This window comes from Ipomoea triloba, chromosome 12 (genome assembly GCF_003576645.1).
Source record: "Ipomoea triloba cultivar NCNSP0323 chromosome 12, ASM357664v1".
NCBI classification, from domain to species: Eukaryota; Viridiplantae; Streptophyta; class Magnoliopsida; order Solanales; family Convolvulaceae; genus Ipomoea; species Ipomoea triloba.
The window spans coordinates 11,431,067-11,456,372 of record NC_044927.1 but is presented as its reverse complement, the minus strand read 5'-3'; the positions used below and the strand labels follow the sequence as shown (position 1 = coordinate 11,456,372).

The window sequence follows — 25,306 nt, the reverse complement described above, 5'->3', positions numbered from 1 at the left end:
TTGGAGAATTCGTCACTCATTTCTTTTTCTCTAAAAAAAATTTCCCGTTTTGCAAAATAAAGAAGTTCATTAAAATTAATTAAAGTCAATGGCTGTGTTTGGCAGAGCTTATTTAGGAGCTTATAGCTTATTTTAAGCTACTAATAAGCTATAAGCTTTGTTTGGTAATGCTCTCAAAATAAGCTAGTAGCTTAAAATATGAGCTTATTTTGAAACGCTACTTCAGGTAGCTTTTCAAAAATAAGCTAGTAGCTTCTTAACTTTTTTCCATCTTTATCCTTATTATTTTAAATAAATGACATCATTTATCCCTCCCAATTAAAACTTTTTTGGCATTTTTTCTTCAATATGTTTCGTTGTAATTTTAATTTGATATTTGTGTTTGAATAATAATTTTTGTATGAACTAATTTTATGAATTATAAACATTTTTTTTACTTTATATATTTTTAAATATATGTTCTTACTTTATATTTTATTAAATTATATTGATTTCATTATTTTATATTTTAATATGTGAACAAACCTATTTAAATTTAAAATTATTTAACTTTTATGTAGATGTCTTTTTTAGTCTTTTTACATTTATCAACTTATCAAAAAACTAATTTTACCAAACACTTTTAAGCATAACAGCTAGCTTAACAGCTCTTCAGATTTCAGTTTCGAGCTTATAGCTTTTTAGATTTCAGCTACTTTTCAGCTTTCAGCTACCATTTCAGCTAGGTTTGCCAAACATAGCCTATAAATATTTTTTTTATATAGACATCCTTACAAAAGTTTAAAATGACTTTATGAAAGTCATTAAAAGTTTATTAATTAAACACACACGAAAAGAAACTAATCAAATAGTATTATATAAGGAAAATGTAATATCACTCTAAAATTAAATAGTTTTCTCAATGGATAATTAAAAATTAAATAAATAGTTGACAACTAATTTATTTTGAGTTCGCTACACTTCTCCCCTAAAATTACCTCATAAATTTTATTTGCTAAAATTTAAATATTTTATTGAACATTTTTCATATTTAATTACTGTATAAACTTTATTTATGATATATCCTTTATTTGATTAATTATTATGATAGATGAACCATATAATTCTTTTTTAAACAGATTATAAATATACCGCATCATAATCATATCGGTGATAAATTTAAGATGAACAGCAACATTTTTCAATTGTTTTATATGTGGACAAGTAGTTCATAGCCTAGCATTCTCGATACACAGAAGGAAGAAAGGTTTTTGCAATGAACAGAGATCATAGACAGAAGGAAATTGCCGTTTATGTGTATACACTATACAAAAACAATCAAACATATGGAAACTAATATGTTATGATATTCTTATTTGTAAATTCCTCTCCTTCTGCTTGATGCTACACTTCACCAACCTTTTATGTGTGTGTGTATGCTATGTGGCAAAGTTGTGCATGAAATGATCAAAAGATAAAAAAAAAAGTGATCAAAATGAAGTAGATCTCTTCAAAACTGGTTTCATCTGCTTGTCTTCTTCAATTGCAATCATCCCCAAGTGGGAAGGGTCTTCAAGCATCATCTTTGAAACCAAGTAGCCAGCAATAGACCAAGTCTGGTATTTTCGCGCCTGTTTCCCAATGAATCTACCGAGTTTCCCATCATAATATTCAGGCCAGGCATCTTTGGACAACCTGGTTTCGATTAGCTCAATAGCGCGCCTTGCAATCTGGGGTCGCCCAGTCTTGATGCACGCCGCAGTGAGTAGCCATAACAGCACTGCAATCAAAATTAAACCGTATCAGACAGAGAGAAAGCCCCAACAAGTGGGAGAGTATGTATGTATGTATGTAAAATGATAGATACTTGGCCATGATCCCCCATTGTGGTAGCTCCATCTGGTATTTTTTGGATCACACCCTGTTATGATGCGCCACTCGTGTCCCTCTATGGCTGGATAGCAAACCTTCAGAGGCATTTCTCCTACAAGCTCATGCCAGCGTGACTCGATGAGATCCATGATTTTAGTTGCCTGTTCAGGAGTTGCTAAGGATGACAGGATCGCGATGCAATTGCCCAAGCAAAACCAACGGAAATCCATCCTCGAAGGTCCAACGTTTCCAATGAAGTATCCACCATTGATTGGCATGAAGTCAAATATCCATTCTGGAAGAGAATCTGGCATGATGTTGAATTTGTTGACTGCAGTGTGAGAGTACTCCTCGGTTTTATATCGGTATATATCATTCAGCTGCTTTAAATCAAGCCAGAAGTAACTTCTCATATGATAGCTCAAAGCATGTAATCGTTTAACTATTCGCTCCATAAAAGCCTTCCCCTCCGTGTCTTGCTTGAGTAAAAGCAGTGCACATCTTAAAGCCATAAAGAAAAGGGCTTGAATTTCAATTGGGTACCCATATACACCCTAAAAGCATCCACAATATAGTCAGCAAAAGAACAATATAAACACACACACACACAAAGATCGAGGATATATTCACATGTTCTTGTGGCGGCTATAGAGTTTTAAACTTTAAGGTCTTGAATTGGAGAGGGATGAGAGCTGAAATCCCAATAAAGGTGCATAGTACAGAGGTCAATAGTTCACAAATTACTATATGTTATTTAAAGCACATTTCATCTGGCATGAGAAAAGCTGAGTGAGCAAGTAAATCTATATTCAAGAGTATTTTATTGGAAAAAAATTGAAGTTATAAATTTTGAAAAATAAAAACATGTGCCAACAGACTGTAGAGCAAGATTTGGCCTGTAAAGTAAACAGATTAAAAAACACAAGAAGTTAACAACAAACAGAAACTCACCATTCTACGATCAATCATACAGCAACCATCAGCACAAAGAAGTGTTGGAAATGTGTCAAACCCCTCTGAAAGGCATATCTCAAGTATCAGGTGCATGCCCTTTTGGCATTCAGGCAACTCGGCCAATGAAGAATCACCAGTAGATTTTGTGTATGCCCGAAGCAAAATGATCCACCAAAATCCAGAATCAACAGGAGCCACTCTTCCAATTGCACTCTCACCAAAATCTGCAATCAATGTCTCTGAATCCCTGACTGGATCATGGAGTACTTTGAAACTAGCAGGCATCACTCCCTCTCCCATTTGGAACCGGTCGATCTTTTTCTCCCATGACTGAAGACGAATTGTCTTCAAGATAAAGTTTTTTACTATTTCTGTTTCCCCATTCATAAGAAAAGCCAATGCACTAGGTACAAAATCTCTAACAAACACCTAAATAATTAAAAGAATGTCAGCATACAGCTAACAAGGAAAGCTTGCAGATAGTTTTCCAACAAACATAAAATTTACATGGTATGTGTTCTGGAAGGCGCTTTTATCAATATAGGACAAAAAAAGACCTTTAAAAGATCAAAACAAATAAATAAAATAAAAATCAGTTTGACAGCTAGGATGAAGGTTTACAATCCTATAGCCAACTTGCTGCAAATGGGGAATATAGCAGAGTTCCCTTTCCTGGGCTAGGAGCAGAAGATCTTAACTATATCATTTTATTTTGGTAGAAATGCAATTCAGCAAGTCAGCAAACTTACAAAACTTCCTTCTATTTTGAACTTGAGAGAAAAACCAAGGAAAGCTTTCATCATATTTGAACCCACAAACTCAAGGTATTCAACTATGAATGACTCCTAGTACTTCCCAAATTTAAAAGTCAATAACACCAGATTACTTGTAACTCAGAAAAGAAATACTCTATACCAAATTCGCCAGCTAGAAATAGGTGGCAGATAATTAGCTCTTAAAAATTCACAAACAAGAAAGGTATTGTAAGTGCACCCTATATTGACAATAACAGCACAAACTTGTACACTTATCTATATAACTAACTTCCCAAACTAGTAATATTCTTAATGTCTTCTATTCTAATTCAACTCATGTATATACATGATATACAAAATATGTGTGAAAATATAGTTAAGTTCTTGCTTAGTTGCACATGCTTAACCACTCAAGAAGCAGCACAACTGCACAAGGCATAAGTCAGTGATTTGTTAACAAAAGGCAAAAGCTAGCAAAGGATTGGGAGTGGAGTCGTGACCTGGTCGTAGTTGAGCTTTTCATCAGAATTATCCAATGCAGCAATGGTCCCAACAGGCTGCCCACGGAAATAGACCAAGGAACGCCTCAAATTCTCCCAAGCATCAGCAAACATAGGATGTGTCTCATATCCAAAGGGTGACATTGGACTAGTGTAGCCAGAGCGCTTAGGTGAAAATGCACTATCAAAGTGTTCTGCGGAGCGATATATGAAGTCAGGTATGGAAGGTGGGAGAGGAGAAGTGAGTGACCTCTCATCCCATGAGCTCTGCCTCTCAATGTTCAAATTTCTTGGCCCATCTGGTAACCTCGAAAAATCAAATCCTTCCAATTCAGGGATACTACTTGCAGAGCCTATGTTTTTTAGACCATCACTGTGAGATGTATCCGAAGGAAGCATAGGCATTCTTGCAACTCTTGTAATCAATCTCACAACCAAAAATGATTCAATGACTACCTGATTGGGCCTAAATCAGTAACCTGCATTCAAACCAAAATTCAGCATTCACTCTCCACGTGGCATTTGATCACACATTGAGCAACGTACAAGAACACATCAAGCTAAGGAAACACAAAACAAAGAAAATAAACACAGAAATGAAACCTAAAAATCCAGATTTTCATCATCCTTTTTCCATGTACCAGCGGTTCCCCACTCTCCAACCAAGCATGGATCGAGGAAAATTCGGTAGAATCAGGAAAAATTAAAGGAAGACGAAAACCCCATTTTCACCACTAGTACGCTATCAATTCAAGATAGATCCATGCACGTCCAAGAAAGCAATATATGAACAAAAACAAAGAAGAACAGTGTGTGCTTGTGCATCTATTGTTACAGAGTCGCCATACCAGCATGAGGTGTAGAGCACAGATCAAAGAAAGAGGGAAACATGGATCACTGATTCACTGATTCACTGATAGCGAGCGAGCGAGAGAGAGAGAGAGAGAGAGCATCCTGGTTTCTTGCTGCCATTTTTTAGACAATAAATACAGAAAACGACACATATACATGGAAATTATCCTATCGAGCCAATGCCATCCTAAAGTTAGGCCCGCAAAATGAGATTTGAGAAATAGATTCACAGCTTAAATTTGATCATGTCCAGTACTCCATTGCAAATCTTGCGCACGCACAACGCACAACTTTGGACATCTGAGTGTACGGATTGTGAATACAAAAATCCAAACAAAATAAAATAAAATGAAATAAAAATGAAAGAAAGGATTGCACTCAAATCTCGACTCCAAAGACCCTTAATTTATGTATCAACTAGCATCATTTTAGGACGTTGACAATATTAGATATAATTATAGTTCTATCGGACACATTATTAGTTGATTATTAAGTATAATATACATGATTGTATGAGGTATTAAACTGAGAAGGTCACTCTTGTGTCTGCAAGCTACTCGGTAAAATTTCATATAAATGATATATAAATTTTGACTTCTAGCACAAGAATCGTGCTTTATCGGACATTAAATTATATATATATATTTTTTTGAGTGACGACAGAACACAACCACTACTTGAGAGTATATATTCCGTAAATGATGTCTTTTTTTTTTTTGGAAGAACAGTAAATGATGTCTTATGACCTCTAGCTGACAAACGATTACAAGAAAATAAATCAATCTAAAAAATTGAACTTGAAATCTTGTGACTGGTTGCGTTTTAAATTATATATTTTGATGATTGTGTTGAGGGATATGAAGTAAAATGGTAGCATGAATTATAATTCGGAGAGGCCAGGGTGCGCATGCAATGCTTGTCTGGAGCTTGGGGAATGGGGAAGTTACGTGGGGGAATGCTTGTCCATTGCAAATGTGTGTATAAACCAACCGATGACTTGCCATTTGTGGCACTGAGTACTGTTAGCTGCTTATCTGTATGTATTATTGTTCATAGCACGCAATATGTACATGATTTTGGCTGTGTTGGATTTCTACCAGGGAACAGAATGGAAATTAAATACTTGGTAATGGTAATAAGTTTAGAATTGGAATGATTAATAATATTCATGTTTATTTATGTATGATCCTATAATGAGAATAAAGGTTTTTTTTTTTTTTTTTTTTTAGAATAAAGGTTTTTAAAATACAAGAATAAAAATTAAGGCAATTGATCATAATATAATAACATCTAAAGCGCCAATATCAACAAAAACAAATCAAAATAAAAATCTAAAAGCATTAATCCAAACTTTAAAATTAAATTACCAATAAGATAGAATGATACAATTTTTAATTAGGGAATGAAGTTTTTAGTTAGAGGGGTAATCAAATCCCATAGTTGTATTTTAAAAAATTGTCAACTAAACACTAACTATGATTATTTTGATTCTCATTCCTGGTATGTAAACCTATGAACCAAACACACCCTTATTTGTATTTGATTATTATTGTTACGGTATATATGTGACAATCAATTATAAATTTGTGTTCCTTCTAATTCAAATAATTACATGGTATATAATAATAATGTGTGAGTTTGCACTTGAACGTTATCATTGTAAAATTCGCAAAGACGTATTAACATAATTTATTCATAAATTAATTAACATAATTCTCAGAGTATGCATGTTTAATTTTGTAATAATATATATATAGATGAGATTTAGTTGATTTGAGGTAATGATGAATAATTGAATATTGAATTATTTGTGTTACTTAGCTTGTGGCATTGGGAAGCCATACAGGCTAAATGAACAACTTATACATAACTAATTGGGAACACGTACAATTAAACTGTATAAGAAGGCAGGAAATGAAGCACTTGCATATATCTTCTGCTCATAATTTTAATTTCTGGGCCGGGCGGGGTTGTGCATGGTTCCAGAAGTTAAAGGTGCTGAATCTGAAGTAGGTGGAGCTGATGAGAAAGAGCAAGGCTAGAGGGAGCAAGTAGGCGAAAACCCGAAATCCGATCATCGTCTGCTCCACTCCATCTTTGTAGCTACTGTAATGAGACAGTGAGAGCAAGAAGATAACAATGGAGAAAATGGCTAGGAGTGCAAGGGGTGGTGCGCCTGAGGACTGCTTCCATAATTCTCCACCTCTGCGCTTATTATATATTTCCTCCATCTCCATCTCAACTTTTAATTTGCCTCTCATCTCTTTCTTTCTTTCATGCTCCACTTCCGGCCTACATTAGTTGTTTTATACACATGCATCTCTCGCTTTACGATTAAGGGTAGTTGTTTTATCTAGGCTGGCTTTAGTTTGGAATATATGCTTTGATTATGGATTCTCCCAACCCCCCTCCTCCTCCTGCTTTCTCTTTTTTGGGTTGCAGGTTGAATTAAAGTGCACTCAAGCATATGATTCCAAATTATAACACGTACGTCAACAATTAACTATTGGGAATGGTGGAACTACCCCATGGACCGGATGCATAACTCGGTCCAAATCCATCATTCTGGATCCCAAGACGGGCTATGGGATGGGAAACGACCCAATGCCCCGGGTTGGCTCCGGATCGTATGTATTGGTCCGAGTTGCCTTGGTCTGGATCACCTCTACTGTCCGGATCGCTTTGCTTGTCTCGGACCACCTTGGTTCGAATTGTTTTTTTGGACTCGAGTCAACTCTTTGGTTCGTATCGCATATCTTGGTTTGGATCACCTTGGTCTTCAAGTCTTCTACTTCTCGAACCATTCGAGAGATAATCACTTGGATTACTCTACCAATCGTTTATTGAGACTAACTTCTCGAGTTATCATTAGGATGAACATGTTTTGACTACTCGAGGTACCATTCGATTTGTTTGAATGTTGAGCAGAAAATCCTAAGTCTAAATAAAATAAATTGGGGTCTAAAATTCCTATCATTTGGTATTGATAGAGAATTCATCTATGTATTCAAGTGTATAGTAATGTAAAGTACAGATGAAAATTTAGCCCAAGAAAACCCTTTTATTCATCTATCCCTTTATTCATTGTTCTTCCATCAATGTAGAGAGAAGGGAGAGAATCATAGAGAGAAAGAGAGAGGGGCCAAAAGTCCCTAACAATAAGGACTCAAGTCCCTTTTATAGTACAATACGCTCGCCATACGTATAGTACTCGTAGGGCCGTATACCTGGGGTATATTCCCTATCAACTAGCCCCCCCAGTCCGAGCCCTGACGTCGAGTCAACAAGGAAGGGGTCGGGCTGGAAGACTGGCCTTACCGTTCGCGACTCACGCTAGTTGCCTCGTTAAAAACCTCGGGCTAAGAAAAAACCCAATGGGAAAAAATCCTAGCCAATGAAAAAAAGAGCACAACTTTAAGCGTCGATGAAGAAGAGTTCAGGTCGGGAAAACTGATCGTATAATCCGTGACTTATGCCGGTTGCCTCGTTAAAAACCTCGAGCTAAGAAAAAACCCAATGGGAAAAAATCTTAGCTAAGGGAAAAAGAGCACAACCTTAAGCACAGTCTTTTTGGACTATAAGGGTCGGTTGAACTCTACCGATCTAGGGATCAAATTTGCGATACGATTGAGAGGTCGAATTTTACCGACCTAGCGACCGGATGGTCAAGAGGTCGAACCTGATCCCGATTTAGAGATTCAAACTTTCCAATAAAGGGATTGGATTTACTCGCGATCTAGTCGTACCAATCAAGGGATTGGATTTATTCGAGGCGGAATGCCGACCTGGCGGGCTGAATTGCCTACTACGTAGGGCTTATTCCGAGATACTGTCTCGGGCTTATCGTGTCGATGCCGACCTAATCGGGCTGGTGGTGGTAGTGCCGACCTAACCGGACTTAGCACACATGTACAATTTACAAAGAAAAGTGAACGAGGGTAATTCTTCCTCGTTTGTGTAAAGAGTGTCGCTTTTTCCGACTTTTCGGTCGTAGCGTTTTTTCCGACCGCCGTCGTAATAGATCGGTTCGAGGACCGAGCGGGCACCTTACTCCCGTAGTTTTTTCCGACTTTTCGGTCGTAGCGTTTTTTCCGACCGCCGTCGTAATAGATCGGTTCGAGGACCGAGCGGGCACCTTACTCCCGTAGTTTTTTCCGACTTTTCAGTCGTAGCGTTTTTTCCGACCGCCATCGTAATAGATCGGTTCGAGGACCGAGCGGGCACCTTCCTCCCGTAGTTTTTTCCGACTTTTCAGTCGTAGCGTTTTTTCCGACCGCCATCGTAATAGATCGGTTCGAGGACCGAGCGGGCACCTTCCTCCCGTAGTTTTTTCCGACTTTTCAGTCGTAGCGTTTTTTCCGACCGCCATCGTAATAGATCGGTTCGAGGACCGAGCGGGCACCTTCCTCCCGTAGTTTTTTCCGACTTTTCAGTCGTAGCGTTTTTTCCGACCGCCATCGTAATAGATCGGTTCGAGGACCGAGCGGGCACCTTCCTCCCGTAGTTTTTTCCGACTTTTCAGTCGTAGCGTTTTTTCCGACCGCCATCGTAATAGATCGGTTCGAGGACCGAGCGGGCACCTTCCTCCCGTAGTTTTTTCCGACTTTTCAGTCGTAGCGTTTTTTCCGACCGCCATCGTAATAGATCGGTTCGAGGACCGAGCGGGCACCTTCCTCCCGTAGTTTTTTCCGACTTTTCAGTCGTAGCGTTTTTTCCGACCGCCATCGTAATAGATCGGTTCGAGGACCGAGCGGGCACCTTCCTCCCGTAGTTTTTTCCGACTTTTCAGTCGTAGCGTTTTTTCCGACCGCCATCGTAATAGATCGGTTCGAGGACCGAGCGGGCACCTTCCTCCCGTAGTTTTTTCCGACTTTTCAGTCGTAGCGTTTTTTCCGACCGCCATCGTAATAGATCGGTTCGAGGACCGAGCGGGCACCTTCCTCCCGTAGTTTTTTCCGACTTTTCAGTCGTAGCGTTTTTTCCGACCGCCATCGTAATAGATCGGTTCGAGGACCGAGCGGGCACCTTCCTCCCGTAGTTTTTTCCGACTTTTCAGTCGTAGCGTTTTTTCCGACCGCCATCGTAATAGATCGGTTCGAGGACCGAGCGGGCACCTTCCTCCCGTAGTTTTTTCCGACTTTTCAGTCGTAGCGTTTTTTCCGACCGCCATCGTAATAGATCGGTTCGAGGACCGAGCGGGCACCTTCCTCCCGTAGTTTTTTCCGACTTTTCAGTCGTAGCGTTTTTTCCGACCGCCATCGTAATAGATCGGTTCGAGGACCGAGCGGGCACCTTCCTCCCGTAGTTTTTTCCGACTTTTCAGTCGTAGCGTTTTTTCCGACCGCCATCGTAATAGATCGGTTCGAGGACCGAGCGGGCACCTTCCTCCCGTAGTTTTTTCCGACTTTTCAGTCGTAGCGTTTTTTCCGACCGCCATCGTAATAGATCGGTTCGAGGACCGAGCGGGCACCTTCCTCCCGTAGTTTTTTCCGACTTTTCAGTCGTAGCGTTTTTTCCGACCGCCATCGTAATAGATCGGTTCGAGGACCGAGCGGGCACCTTCCTCCCGTAGTTTTTTCCGACTTTTCAGTCGTAGCGTTTTTTCCGACCGCCATCGTAATAGATCGGTTCGAGGACCGAGCGGGCACCTTCCTCCCGTAGTTTTTTCCGACTTTTCAGTCGTAGCGTTTTTTCCGACCGCCATCGTAATAGATCGGTTCGAGGACCGAGCGGGCACCTTCCTCCCGTAGTTTTTTCCGACTTTTCAGTCGTAGCGTTTTTTCCGACCGCCATCGTAATAGATCGGTTCGAGGACCGAGCGGGCCCCTTACTCCCGTAGTTTTTTTCGACTTTTCGGTCGTAGCGTTTTTTCCGCCCGCCGTCGTAATAGATCGGTTCGAGGACCGAGCTGTCACCTTACTCCCGTAGTTTTTTCCGACTTTTCGGTCGTAGCGTTTTTTCCGACCGCCGTCGTAATAGATCGGTTCGAGGACCGAACGGGCACCTTACTCCCGTAGTTTTTTCTGACTTTTCGGTCGTAGGGTTTTTTTCGACCGCCGTCGTAATAGATCGGTTCGAGGACCGAGCGGGCACCTTACTCCAGTAGTTTTTTCCGAATTTTCGGTCGTAGCATTTTTTTCGACCGCCGTCGTAATAGATCGGTTCGAGGACCGAGCGGGCACCTTACTCCCGTAGTTTTTTCCGACTTTTCGGTCGTAATTAATTATGTCGAGATCTGACCCCGGACTTACAATGCCGGTGGTGGAAATACCAACCTGACCGGGCTTAATACATTTAGTCTTGCTATAACTATTACAAATACATGATTTGTGAGTGGTACAACATATAAAGCCATGCCTATTTGGCCCAAGACATAACATGTCCATGAAAGTATCAAATAGCTCAAAGAAGTATACTCTAATCTTTGGGCCCAAAGAATACACACGGCCTATGTACATAAAATACAAGGAATTTGATCTTACTGCCCAATTTGAGAATCAGACGAAGATTAGCCTTGAATGAGTGCCAGCCACTCGAGATTTCCCGATCACCGCATCTCCAAACAAGCATTCGCGACCCGTACTGGTGTGCTCATTTGCTTAAAACTCCACCAGCTATCGGCTTGACCAGAAGTTCGGGCGGCGTGGTGGTATACGGTCTCCGGCTTGGGTGATGCAGTAGCGATTGATGAACATAAGCAGACCAGAACTCTGGTTCATTAAGTGGTCAGACTCACTATATTATGGCCGGATCGATCACTCCTGGTTGGCAATGGTCGGGGTGCTCTGAATGTACGTAGCAGCACGGAGAGATGGTCACGGTTGCTATGGTTGGTTCGATTAGAGCCGAACTCAGCTGCGTTGTGAAAGACCGGTGAATCAGGAGACACGCTCAGATTGAGCTCTATAGATCGGCGACGAGAGGTGAGGTCGGGAGGCCGGGTTAGTCGCCAACTATGGCCATGCACGCCGTCTCCCTGGTCAAGAACTCTAGTCGGAGCGACAGCTGGTAGAGGCTTGCAACCTTGAATTTTGCAGTCATGGCGTGGTCGGTCTTCTTCTTTCCCGAGTAGCTTCAAGATCTGAGCCCCAAATTCTGGTATTGAACGCTTACTTATTTCAAGCTTGAGAATCTGCATACAAAACTGCCGACCTCCACACCCTCCGATCAAAGAACTGAAAATGGCTCCGCGACGCATGCATGCTCAGATACTGGCGATAGAATCTGGTCGCGAAGATAACTCGAGACTCTTTGGTGCCTTTCATGTAATCACATAGCAGTCGAGTCCCGTCCATAATACATGAAGAACTCGGACATGCTTGAAGTCGGCAATGACATGTGGCAGTTCCGATCAAATTCCCGACCTCGAGCACTCGTTTCTCCAATCATGAACCTCACTGTCGTCTGCACCGATCACCGATCACCAGGCAATTTTATCAATAAAGCGAATTCCCTGAATCTGCTGATCAAGATGCCTCGCTATGATCGGATTTCGCACCCGTTCTATTAAATTCCACCAAGTTGCTAACCTGCATCCAGCTTTCGGCTTTTTTGATGAAGCCGGTTCACATTTGCTGTGAAGAAGAAGCGAGGAAGAAAGGGAAGTGTTTTCAATATTTGTGAAGTAAATACAAGAGTAGGTAACTGCTTACTATATATAGCCTAAGCTGAAGCAGTTACAACAGAAGCCAGAGACGGTTACAACAGAAAGATGAAAGGAGAATACATGCAAGATTTTTAACTAATTTGAACTGCCTTTCTCATCCTCTAACACCCCCCCGTAAGATGGCGCATACAGGTCTTGCGTGCCCATCTTAGAAACAAACGACAGGAACTGAGCATTAGGAAGAGCTTTTGTGAAACCATCAGCTAGTTGATTGGCCGAAAAGACAGACAGCAGCTTAATGGTTCCCTGAGCGACTTTGTCTCGAACAAGGTGACAATCGATTTCTAAATGTTTGGTACGTTCGTGAAAAACGTGGTTCTCAGCTATTGCCACAGCAGATTTATTGTCACAGAACAGAACTGCTGGCTTCTTCATGTTAACTTGCAGATCCTTGAGGAGAAAAGTGAACCACTGAACTTCGCAAACAGCAGCAGCAAGGGCCCTGTATTCGGCCTCCGAGGATGATCTAGATACAGTAACTTGTTTCTTTGATTTCCAAGAGACCAAAGCAGTCCCCAGGAACAGTCAATACCCTGTGATGGATCGACGCGTCTCAGGGCATGAAGCCCAATCAGAATCTGAGAAGACGTTGAGGTGTAGCTCAGCACCTTTAGGGTAGAACAGACCCTGGCCAGGAGCCCGCTTAATGTTCCTAAGGATGCGATGTGCTGCATTTAAATGATTCTCTATGGGGCAATCGACAAATTGGCTTAATTGCTGCACAGCATAAGCTATGTCCGGTCTTGTGGCAGTCAAGTAGAGTAGACGCCCAACCAATCTTCTATATGAACCAATATCAGACAATGACTCACCATCATTGTGACTTAGGCGAATACCGGGCACCATTGGAGTAGGTACAGGTTTGCAGTGAAGGAAACCTGTTTCAGCTAATATGTCAAGAGTGTATTTGCGTTGACATAAATTCAAACCATCCTTGCTTCTGCTTGCTTCTATCCCCAGAAAATAACCTATCTTTCCCAAGTCTTTAATTTTAAAAACCTCATCCAGATATGTCTTGAGTTCTGTAATCAAAGCTAAGTTCGGGCTGGTTACCAATATGTCGTCCACATATATAAGAACTGCAATAAAACTGTCTGCACATCCTTTTGTGAACAGAGACGGATCAGCTTTCAACTGTGAGAAACCCATCTGAGAAAGGGCACAGCTTAACTTCGCATTCCATTGCCGGCTCGCTTGTTTGAGACCGTAAAGGGAACGCACCAATTTACATAGTAGGAATAGAGAATGGCCCCCATATGTCCATGTGTAGTAATTCAAAACAGACTTTAGAGGAGGTAACACTTAAAGGAAATGGAGACCTTTTATGTTTTGCTAGATGACAAACGTCACAAGCTATATGTTTATTGCTAGATATCTCAACATCATCTACTAAATGTAGTTTATTGAAAGGGAAATGCCCTAATCTTTGGTGCCACAATTCACCATTATTACAATGTATAGCAAAACTATTATGAACTGCACTTTTCGTAGGCTGCAACAAAATGTAGAGTCCATTCTCTTCCTTAGCTGTACCAATCTCCCTCCCATGACTGTCCTGAACCACACACTGCCCATGCAAGAATGTTAGTTTGCAGCAATCATCTTGCAATAATCTGCTTACCGAAATTATATTGAACTTGAAGTCCGGTATGTGTAGAACATTGGCTAGGTTTAACCCACTGCTGAGTTTAACAGATCCTATGTGCTTGACAACAATCCCATTTCCATTAGGCAGATTTACTTTAGCTCCATAAACATCATGAAAGGTATCAAAAGAGTTAATATAACATGCAATGTGATCAGTGGCTCCCGAATCTATAATCCAAGTAGACTCAGATAAAGAAATTGAATTAATATGCATGTTAGAGGACTTGCCTTCATTTTCATGTTCATTGAACTGTGGTACTAAGGACACAGCAGCAGTAGTGTTGCCCTTTGAGTGCTGTGCAACTTGGATCTGCAAGAGGGATATCAACTTTTGTAGTTGTTCAGAGGTACTACTTGAGTCCATTGAAGTGTCTGAGGTACCAGCAACTTGTTGTATCTGTTTCCCCTTTGCTTTGAAGCCTGGAACCCATCCCGGAGGGTATCCGTGCTTCTTATAGCACTTGTCAATGGTATGTCCATTCATTCCGCAATAAGTGCATTTAGCTCCTCGATTGTTACTAAAGTTTCGTCTGCCATAGTTGTTCAACACTGCCACTATATCACCATTTAGATCAACATTTGTCAGGTTTTGTTGAATTGCATTTGCCTGTGCTAGGTCTGAATTGTTTACACTGAGAGTGCTTAACGCCAATTGCCGTTCCAGTTTCTCGGCCATGACAAACACAGTATAAACTTTTGGCAATGGATCAGTGACTAAGACGTTTGACTTGAGGTTCTCATACGATTCATTTAACCCCTGCAGAAAACGTATCACATGATCCTCATCTCGTTCTTTTATGATCCGATCAATGAGATCACAGCAACACCTTGGATCACATTTGCAATAGGGAATCGGACACATAGAGTTCATCTCTTCCCAATGAGTTCTGCACTTTGTGTAATATTCATTGACGGAGCTGTTTCCTTGCTTTAGGTTGTAGATCTTGCTCTGCAATTTTGAGATCTCCGCTTGATCCATATGCATCACACTCTGTGCTATAGAGTGATGTACAGCTTTGAATAGCCAAGAACACACCATCAGGTTGCAGCGTCTCCATGCCGCGTACTGCGGATTATCTCTGTTCGGAGCGATGATGCTACCATCAACGAATCCCAATTTGTTCTTGACTTCGAGCGCTATTCTCATTGAAATGCACCAAGCGCTGTAGTTTGCAGTGCCTGTTAGGAGTGGATTAACGAGAACAACACTGGTGTTCTCGTTCTGATTCAAGTAGAAAGGATTCTCCAAATCCTCTAAAGTGGAGCTCCTCTGTTGCTGCGAAGCAGTGTGGTTCCTCTGTGAAGCTGAGCGGTTAGGAGATCGGACGATCAGAGGAGGAGTCGTGTGAGCCTCCTGGCTTGTCTCGCCGGAGACAGTCGCTGCGTAGGACTGCCGGCGTCTGTGCTCTGATACCATGATTAAGCCGATTCACATTTGCTGTGAAGAAGAAGCGAGGAAGAAAGGGAAGTGTTTTCAATATTTGTGAAGTGAATACAAGAGTAGGTAACTGCTTACTATATATAGCCTAAGCTGAAGCAGTTACAACAGAAGCCAGAGACGGTTACAACAGAAAGATAAAAGGAGAATACATGCAAGATTTTTAACTAATTTGAACTGCCTTTCTCATCCTCTAACATTTTTATCTAGGTATGGTCACCCCCACGAACGCCACCAGCTCGGGAGAGGCCGAGCGGTTCAGAAGGCCATGGGTGGCACGAAGAGATGGCCGGGATTGCTGTAATCGGAACATGCAGCTCGGTGATGTATGGGTTGCGATTCAGACTTCTAAATCCAAACGAGTGCCGTATTATGGCCGGTTCGATCTCACTTGGTGGTGGCGGTGTCGACGTTGCTATCAGTGAATAAACATTCCTGACCAGAAAGGACACGCATGCACCATTAAATATGCACCATTCGAGAAGAGACACACGTCATACAATAAAAGGTCGGTTAGAGCACACAATGCAGTGAGCTAGATCAGCCGTGTTTGGAGGAATTATTGTGGTGGTCGGTGCTGTACCAAGATTAGTGAACAAAGTTGAACGATACGACCATATGATATCTGAGACCGGCCTGTTTGAATCGGTGTGACTGGCGATTCAAGCGCACAAAATTAAGGTCAGAGTTGGAGCACCCGATGAAATTTTTTGCGGACCTAAGATCATCCGATCTAGCATTCCCGTACAACAGAGTGACTACAAGATTTATTCAAGGAAAACGAGCATGTAGAATCCATTCATCCGACCTCTCCGATTACGCATGGAGCAGAGAGTCATCCGAGCTTGTTACGGTACGGGCCAGGCAATCCTCCAGGACTCCGATCAACGTCAACAGCTCGGAAGGTCGGGAGATGTACTTAGTTGCTTTATGATGATCAGTTCGGCCATAAGGTTTTGATCGCGTGGAGATGGTATGATCGGAACTGAGCATAGTTTCGGAGGTTCACAATCAGTGACATACACACATGCATGCGATCAGATTCTGTGCAGAGACTTGCGCAGCCAGGGTTTTTAATCTAACTCGGGGTTCTTTCGGCCCTGAAGCTACGAGTCGATGCCTCTAAGCTTTCGTCGACTCTAGCCTTCTCCGACCAAGCGGTCGGGATTAAGCTTCGAACCGTTCACACTATACATTCCCCGAGCTGGCTGTCAGAATCCCCGATCAGTATCACTTGTTATAGTGGTTACATCAAGCCAAAAGCGATAGAAAGAAATGACTAAAGGAAAGTGCACCCGCCACCATCATCAGTTTGTTATGACCGGGAGACCTTTTGTGAATGCCAATAATGCAGCCATGGTCAATGCGCGGTCTCCGCCATCTTAGTGATTTAAGACTCGGAAATACATTCGCCGATGGTACCGATCAGATGAGCTCTCAACGACCATGAAGTTAGTCAGCCGTCAAGATGATGCGTAGTCGGAGTTCTGCTCTGTTCCGATTCCAAATAGCGTGTAGTGCTCGGTGACCGGCCAAACAGTGTGCCCGGTGATTGGTAGAGACTACCCAAGCTCTTGATCATCCGATCTTTCCCGTATTTTCCTTTTTTATTTTTACTTTTCTTTTTTCGTTTCTCTCTCCTTCCACTGTCTCGAATTGCGCATTCCACCGCCAGCACCCTTGCCCACCAATAAGCTTGCATGCATTTATTCCTGTCTCTACTGGACTGCCCATTAATGGATCTTCGCCATGTTGAAGATGAAGATGACGCTACGGCCAGGAACGGTTCTCTGAAGCCGCACCGCAAGTCCTCATCAACGCTTCTCCATGGGGGAAAAACAGAATCAATCCAGTAATGGCCGGAGCCACCGAGGTGTTGTTCGGTCTTCAGCCTAAAACAATGGGAAGATGCAACGGTGAGTGGTGAGTGGCAGGTGACGGAGCTGGGGTCTTCGGCGGTGATGCAGCAAGGGCCAATAGTCTGCAGCCTCTTTCGTCTCAATTCTCGAACTGATTCCTCTCTGGACTCGAGAAAATCTGGCTGGAACCATGAAATCACCGGCGGAACTTTGCTGCCTCAAGAACGTCTGATTCTTTGGCTATGACGGAGAAAAACGGACGAATTTCCCCAGCTGATCCTCTACTCGTCGCGGCGGCCGCTCCGGCGGGAGGAACCAGCGCTGTGGTGGAATCTGCCCTCTGTTTCCTAGCTTCCTTATTTGCCTCTAATGTGGGAGAAGATGGCGAATATAGGAGCAGATATGGTAACCTTTGATTAATATTGGAATTGGAGTTTGACAGTAGCTTCTTGACCCATTCCCTACATTCTTCTCATACATGCACACATCGGAAGGTTGCTGTGTAGCCATGATGTTTTGGAGAGAAAATTGAAAGGAGAGAACCGATCAACACGAACAGAACATCATCGCCCAACATGCAAACAATTTTTTTAGATTTGGAACACGACTTTTCGTCGGGTCCCCACGGACGGCGCCATTTGATAGAGATTAATTCATCTATGTATTCAAGTGTATAGTAATATAAAGTACAGAGGAAAATTTAGCCCAAGAAAACCCTTTTATTCATCTATCCCTTTATTCATTGTTCTTCCATCAATGTAGAGAGAAGGGAGAGAATCATAGAGAGAAAAAGAGAGGGGCCAAAAGTCCCTAACAATAAGGACTCAAGTCCCTTTTATAGTACAATACGCCCGCCATACATATAGTACTCGTAGGGCCGTATACCGGGGGTATATATTCCCTATCAGGTATGATCAAAATCTAAACAAAATGTTTCTAATAATTTTCCCTTTTTGAAGATGCCAAAACACTATACCCATATTATTAAGCTGTAATTATTCATGAAAAGGATTTTTCGTTACAAATAGCCCATAATTGAGTTTCACAATTTATAATTCTAAGAATTTGAAATTATATGAAATAAACTAACTCAATGCAACCCACACAAAATTCTTTTATTCAACATCTCAAAAATTACAATTACATAGATTTTTTTAATAAAAACACAAAATTAAATAAAAATTACAATTTAAGTATCTCGTAGCCTTTGTCTTGCTTCCTCTTGTTGCTTCCTTGTCTTGGCTGCGACTTGATCCAATATTCGGTTGATCTAATGCCTTATGCCTCTAATGTTATCTCTTAGAACGAGGTGGCCAAAATAGTGTTTGATCTTAAAGCTCATGTAATTGTGGAAGGCTTTAATAACATCACTTCCTGCAATAATGCCACACCTCCACCATCTTCTCAATTCAGTTGTATTCATCCCATCAGCGAATGAAACATTGTTATCTCTTAAAGCCTCAAAGATGGCACTGGTAAGAGTTTCATCATATTCTGTGCTTGTGATCCTCCTAAGGGAATCAAATACGCCTTTTATTCTTCATTCAACTTCAGCCCTTTGATGCTTCTTTGCCTTTTCATTGGCTTCATCTCGCTTCATTTTCTTGTCAAGGGCTTCACTTCGAGAAGATACATAATCTATCCTTCTCTTGTTGTCCTACTTCTTAGTCCATGGTGGCAGATTTTCACCTCTAAACCTCTTGTCACTTCCTTCTTCGTAGGGTACAAAAGGAACTACCCTCCAATCTGTGTTGACGGTGGTGGTTTGAGTTCTTCTACCACTACCTCTCGAAGAAGTTGGAGTACCAAGAATTAGTGGACCTCTCGGACTAGCTTGACTGGCTTCTGGCCTGGGGTGTCTTTCTTCCCCCTTTTTGGTATCATCAGCTGCTGTTGTTGCTATTGGGTGCCAGGAATCAATTATAGCATGCATGGATCTCATCAAGCATAACTTCTTAATTTCTGCCCAAAATGAGTTGACTACTTCATGTCCACTTTTTCTTCAGTGAGGTCAACTTTTGTTTTGATGGCTTTCTAGATATCAATGAGTTTGCCTTGGTCCTCATAGACTTGCTGGAGGCCACCAAGTACATTATCCAGTAATTTTTGCATATTGGCCATAATCTTAGTGCAGTTAAGGACTCTATAACCAAATTCTTGAACTTCTGATCTATAGTAAATTTGGTTGGTGCGTTGTGAGAGAGAACGAAGCTTCTAGTCTCCTTAGTTTCCTTTTGCACTTGAGATTTCATCTCATTAGCCACCTTCTGAGTCCTCTTGACAACCTTCCTCACATTTTTAAACATTGACTTTTACTCCTCGACCTTGGTCTTGAGAGATACAAATAGAGAAGTTAAACCTTCCATGGGTTGTGGTAAAGGAAAGGGTGTCTTTTCCTGACCAATAGGAACAGAGAACATATTCTGTGGGCTCGTACTGAGTGGCGCTTCCATATTTTCACCACTAGTTGAACCTGAATCTATAGAAGCAAGAACTCCTTCATCAAAAACACTAGGAGTCTTGTTTATTATGTTGCCACGAGTAGTTGTGGGATCAACCTCACCCCCTAAGTTCTTCTACCTCTCGAGTGTGTGACGAAAGGTGAGCTAACTACTCCTCGAGCTGGTTCACCACTCGGTTCATTAACCTCTCAAGTGGGCGATGAATGGCTTGGAATATCCACAATGCAGCATCATTGCTCGGTTCTGTAACTTCTCAAGTAGGAGTAGAGATATGAGTTGACGTTTCAACTACATTTACCACTTAGGTAAGAAGATCATTGACCATTGGATGTACTGTCTCCTCATCCTCTCGGGTTGACTCCTCGGTCGATGATTGTGTTGCCTCATCGGCTTGCTGATTCGGTTAAGCTTCTACAAACGGCACAACCTTAGCAATTGAAGTCCTTATGACTTCATCAACCATTAACAACCCAACAAATTAAGAAACAAAACAACAAACAGATCGTGCATCCCATCTAAAATTACCCAAATCTCTCACGATGGCGTTTTTACCTTCTATTTTTTCCTCACACAATTCAAAAACCACTTCACACACTCCCTCTATTTGCATGTTTGTATCTCTTATTCTCCATTCTGTTTGCATACGTTCTACTCGCGTATGCACACACCGTGACCTGGATTTGACTTTTCCCCCCTTTACAGACTAAACACTCTTATTTTTCCATCAATTTACAATCGTGCTGGGCTAGGATGCACACATGGCTATTAATGTAGTACAGAACAATACTGGTAATAATTGCTCTTCTACCAATTTGCACATGGTATACAGTCAAATGCACACAACTTACCACTCCTCTTTCTCCATTCATTTGCCTCCACCAGTTTGCACATGCCCTACACTATCGTGCACACACACCATAACATTAATGCACATTCGAACCACTTGCACCCCGTATCACTCTTATTTTTCCATTTGTTTTCATCTACCAGTTTGCACACACCTTACACTGTCATTCACACATACCATAACCTTAATGTAAATTCAAACCACTTAAACTCCTTACCGCTCTTATTTTTCCATATGTTTGCAAACAGTATATACTCGAATGCACCACCACCATCAATCATTTTCTATTTTTAAATAGCAAAACAAAAATATAAAAAAAAATCAGCTTGTGCAATCGTACTTGCGTTCTCAATCAGAGATGGTGACTCCATTGTTACCTTGGTCTCCGCGTTTTCAAAGGATGACTGATTACAATATCAAATATTACATCTTTTACGTGTGCATCTACTCCTACAAATATGGGCATAATATTAAGGGAAAACGGCGCTTTTGACCCCTAAATAATTCTACTTTTGAAAATTTGGCCCATGTATATTGATTTGAACAAACTTATTCCTTCAATTGTTTATAGTGTGACACATTTAGTCCCTAAAATTATATAATTATAAATTTAGTTAATAAATCTCTATTTCATGGGATTATATTTATCAATTACTCTACACATTAAAGTTTCTTTCACTAATTCTGAAGTGCATTGTTTTCATGCCTGACAAGATTATAGAATCTACATCATCAGCACATGTTTTTTATTGGAAATTGCGCAGATTTGTAGCACGTAGCCTTCTCCACCATCCATCATCAGCACATGTGGCGAAAAGTTCTCATCTAAACATGCATAAATTGGCATGCAAAGTCACATCACCTCATCAATTAATTCATATCCATTATTCTCTTCTGTTTTCTTCTCACGTGTGTGTATATATATATATATATATATAACACGACCAATGCATAACATTACATTCTGAAGTGTCTTATTATTAGCTCTCATTGTAAAGAGATCGTTCACAAATCATTATTCCTTGTCGATGTATCACATCACTAAACAGAAAGGCATAACATCAAAGCATTATATGACAGGTGGATGAAAGCGTTCTTTCAAGTAACGTCTTCTTCGACTTACATTGTGATGACAGCAAATATTTTATCAAAAATTTCACCCACCATGTATGTATCAACCTATCTAGCATGATGTATATGCTACAGGAATTTCTCCCACTCATTTATTTGGCATGCATGGTATTGACCATCAAACGGAGGGACTAAACTATAATCAGACAGTAACCTTTTTGGAAGTGACAGAGTTAACAATGGAGGCAAATTCAGGACCCTGTGCAAATGCAGAAACAGAAAGTCAAGTTAGTTATGATCTCCAGCCCAGCAGAATGATGTTTTAACCAAGAAATACTTTAGGAGATCGGGGTTGGTTAAGAAAATACCTTTAGGGAAGCGCCTCCCACTAGAAATCCATCAATGTCTTCTTTCTTTGCAAGTTCGGCACAGTTGCTTGCATTCACAGAACCTGTCAAATAATTTCAACTTCTGTAAAACACCATCAACTTCATAAAATTCTTGAACAATTTTGAGAAAGCCAAGATGGCACACCGAATTGTTGATATTGCAGCATATTCTCCTAATAAGCACATAACACCCGTAGTAAATTCATGGACAGATATTAGCAGTTTGTGAGCTTCCGACTTTTATATGAGCAGTACTTTACCCTCAACTTTTGGAACTTGGAAGTTAAATTATCTTTATGTTTAAATAATTTATGAAATGTTTCCCAGCATTAGAGTAAAATATCAGAGATTAGTCGCCTAAAAGTGGACATATTCTAAACCAACCCAGACATTCACCTAAACAGAGATTTTGCTTTGCATATATAATGTAAATTTAAAACAGTACCTCCATAGATAATACGTGTTTTTGAAGCAACATCTAATGAGACATTCTTAATAAGCCAATCACGAACAGCTGCATGCACTTCTTGAGCCTGCTCAGGTGTGGCCACTTTGCCAGTTCCGATAGCCCATACAGGTTCATATGCAATGACAACATTATCCCAACTTGGTAAAGCGTCTGCACATTGTTAATCTACTGTCATTAAACTAAAAGATGTGCAACAGAACTGTGAATAAGAAAAACCTGTCTCCAACCAACTCCTCCCCTGCCCACACACAAGATTGTAAAAAGCACACATCTTTTAATCAAAAGAAGGAATATAATCAACAAAATCTTGCCTGCAAAAGCCTTTAATTGTTGGAAACAGACATCAAAAGTTTTTCCTGCCTCTCTTTCTTGTAAAAGTTCCCCGATGCAGGCTATAACTCCAACACCCTGGCTCAAGGCATAAGCAGCCTTCTTTCCTATAAACTGCAGAGCAATTCAATATGAAGTATTGTGAGGAAATTTCTAAGGTATAGCAAACATTTAATTTTCCCTCTCTTATTATATGTATTTAAAATTCTTACTTCATCATTTTCTCCAATTATATGTCTCCTCTCAGAATGACCAAGAATGACCCACTTGCATCCAATATCATTTAACTGCTCCACGCTGTAAATGGAAATGAAGAGGACTATTTAAGAAATCAATCCTCGACCACAAGTAAACTCCTTCAACTTATTTATATTAGGTGAAGTAAAATGGCTTTCTAGTCAGAATGCTGTGAATAGTGAGTAGACAAAGGTCCTAGTGATACATCAATCCAGTCCACACACATTGCTCTGATGAAAAGGAATGCCATATGAGAAGTAAAACATACAAACAGCACTCATCCAATAAATTAGACCTCACCGGACACACTAAACTGATATTGTTATCATTTTCATGAAAGGTTTTACAGAAGAAGGCAATGATTATCTTTTGATATCCAACTTGCAACATATTTGCTTCACCTGATTTCTCCAGTAAAAGCTCCACCCTTTCCAATCCAACAATTCTGAGCAGAAATCTCAACCCGATCAGTTAAATTGTTCTTTACTTGATCAATATACAGAAAAGGAGGTGCCACCACCACATCTGTAAATTTTGAAGGATAGAAATAGTGATATATTCTGGGAAAAAATAAATTTAATGGATAAAGGTAACTTTGATTCTTCAAAATTTTGATTTAGATTTCATTAATTGAGGATAGACTTAGATACAATACCATCAACACACACCACTGATACAGCACTACAGATATCTATTTTAAGTTGCATCTAAGTGGCAAATAAAGAGAAATGATGAACTAACCAACATCTGGCTCCAGCTTTGAACTGTTCAAGTCAGAGACTAGCTTGGCTATAGACTCTTTTGTTCCATTCTGTAAGAAATGTCCAAGAAAAAGAAACTAAGAACATCAAGAATCAAGAGCACTAAATACAACAAACACGCAAGGCTATAAATACAACATGAGGATATGATGGATTTCTGTAAGTGGATTAAGAGATAATACTTACACATTTCCAGTTTCCACCAACAAAAAACTGCAAGCAAACAATATAGACAAAAATCATTATTCAGTGGTAAATTGTAACAAGTCAAATGGCAATTAATGAGAAGAAATATAGCAACAAGAATGTCATTGAATGTAATGCTTGCACAATAATTTACTTAAACTGCCCTCAGCTACTGAATGATAGTTTAACTAAAGACAGTATAGAGCATGTTATTGAAGCAAACAACTTTGGCACTAAAACTATAAAGAACATTGTTTTCCTTTCAGGGTTTCCCTCTTTTTCCTCAGCATAATCTACAAGGTAACTTGATAATTAGTACACCTAATGATATCATACTTTGAATCTAATCCCCTGAACTTATCGTAAAGAAACAACAGTTTACTATCTAGTTCAATAACTTAAAATTGCTAGTAATTTCTTCCAAATTATTCCATCAAAACTGGAAGTAATTTGAAATAGTTGTTAATTTCGCATCACATCATCATAATCATCGAAACATAAAACATTTCTCCAGTTTCAACTATAATACTGTAGAAAATACATACATAAAAAAAACAGTTGAATATCAGATCTGCGAATACACTCCACTGTCGAATCCAGATGCCAAAATACTAATTAAAAAAAAAAAAAAAACGGAAAACAAAAAAACCTACCTTTCCGGAGCCGGCCATGGCGACGACAGCTCGGCAGCCTTTGCCGGAAGACGATAGGCAGAGGCGAGAGTCGACGGTGTGGAAGAAGGATTGAGTGGTAGAGAGAGTGAGGGAGGTGGGGATAGATCGTCGGAGACCGGAGAAGTTAGGAGTGGAGGCGGGACCGGAGAGTTGAGAAGCCAGAGATGCTGAGGACACCGCCATTGCCGCAAAGCGTTTGAACTCTGAAAATTGAAATGTAGTGGACTGATGAAGACGCTACTGCTCAGTACTCAGTGGCTGGGTGGGAGACACCTTTTTCTATCCGCTTCAACTGCAACAACCAAATGCCAATAGGCAATAGCTTACCTACCACTGATTACGATTACGAATACGGAAT

The 25,306-nt window shown here is 40.6% G+C and overlaps 2 protein-coding genes across 2 annotated transcripts; both read right to left on the bottom strand.

Annotated features, from left to right (window-relative positions):
* Window positions 1–909: 909 nt before the first annotated feature.
* LOC115999838 (probable alkaline/neutral invertase B) lies at window positions 910–5,051 on the bottom strand. The gene is made up of 5 exons (XM_031239767.1): window positions 4,909–5,051; window positions 4,061–4,539; window positions 2,803–3,234; window positions 1,847–2,405; window positions 910–1,759 (listed from the first exon to the last, which is right to left on the bottom strand). The coding sequence occupies exons 2-5, from the start codon at window positions 4,463–4,465 to the stop codon at window positions 1,470–1,472; spliced, it is 1,686 nt and encodes a 561-aa protein (XP_031095627.1). The 5' UTR covers window positions 4,466–4,539; window positions 4,909–5,051; the 3' UTR covers window positions 910–1,469.
* Window positions 5,052–21,783: 16,732 nt separating this feature from the next.
* Window positions 21,784–25,306, bottom strand: LOC115998079 (triosephosphate isomerase, chloroplastic-like). The gene is made up of 9 exons (XM_031237546.1): window positions 24,928–25,306; window positions 24,275–24,301; window positions 24,069–24,138; window positions 23,729–23,852; window positions 23,303–23,387; window positions 23,072–23,204; window positions 22,737–22,910; window positions 22,271–22,353; window positions 21,784–22,161 (listed from the first exon to the last, which is right to left on the bottom strand). The coding sequence occupies exons 1-9, from the start codon at window positions 25,129–25,131 to the stop codon at window positions 22,105–22,107; spliced, it is 957 nt and encodes a 318-aa protein (XP_031093406.1). The 5' UTR covers window positions 25,132–25,306; the 3' UTR covers window positions 21,784–22,104.

Bases quoted from the DNA above. Each gene is read 5' to 3' on its own strand.
- LOC115999838 (XM_031239767.1), bottom strand. From the start codon at position 4,465: ATGCCTATGCTTCCTTCGGATACATCTCACAGTGATGGTCTAAAAAAC. The intron at 3,235-4,060 runs GTCACGACTCCA...TTAATTATTTAG, and splicing joins AAAAGCTCAACTACGACCAG to GTGTTTGTTAGAGATTTTGT. The intron at 2,406-2,802 runs GTGAGTTTCTGT...GGATGCTTTTAG, and splicing joins GTATGATTGATCGTAGAATG to GGTGTATATGGGTACCCAAT.
- LOC115998079 (XM_031237546.1), bottom strand. From the start codon at position 25,131: ATGGCGGTGTCCTCAGCATCTCTGGCTTCTCAACTCTCCGGTCCCGCC. The intron at 23,853-24,068 runs GTTAGTTCATCA...CAAAATTTACAG, and splicing joins AAAGCTGGAGCCAGATGTTG to ATGTGGTGGTGGCACCTCCT. The intron at 22,354-22,736 runs GTACTGTTTTAA...ATTATTTGACAG, and splicing joins AACACGTATTATCTATGGAG to GTTCTGTGAATGCAAGCAAC.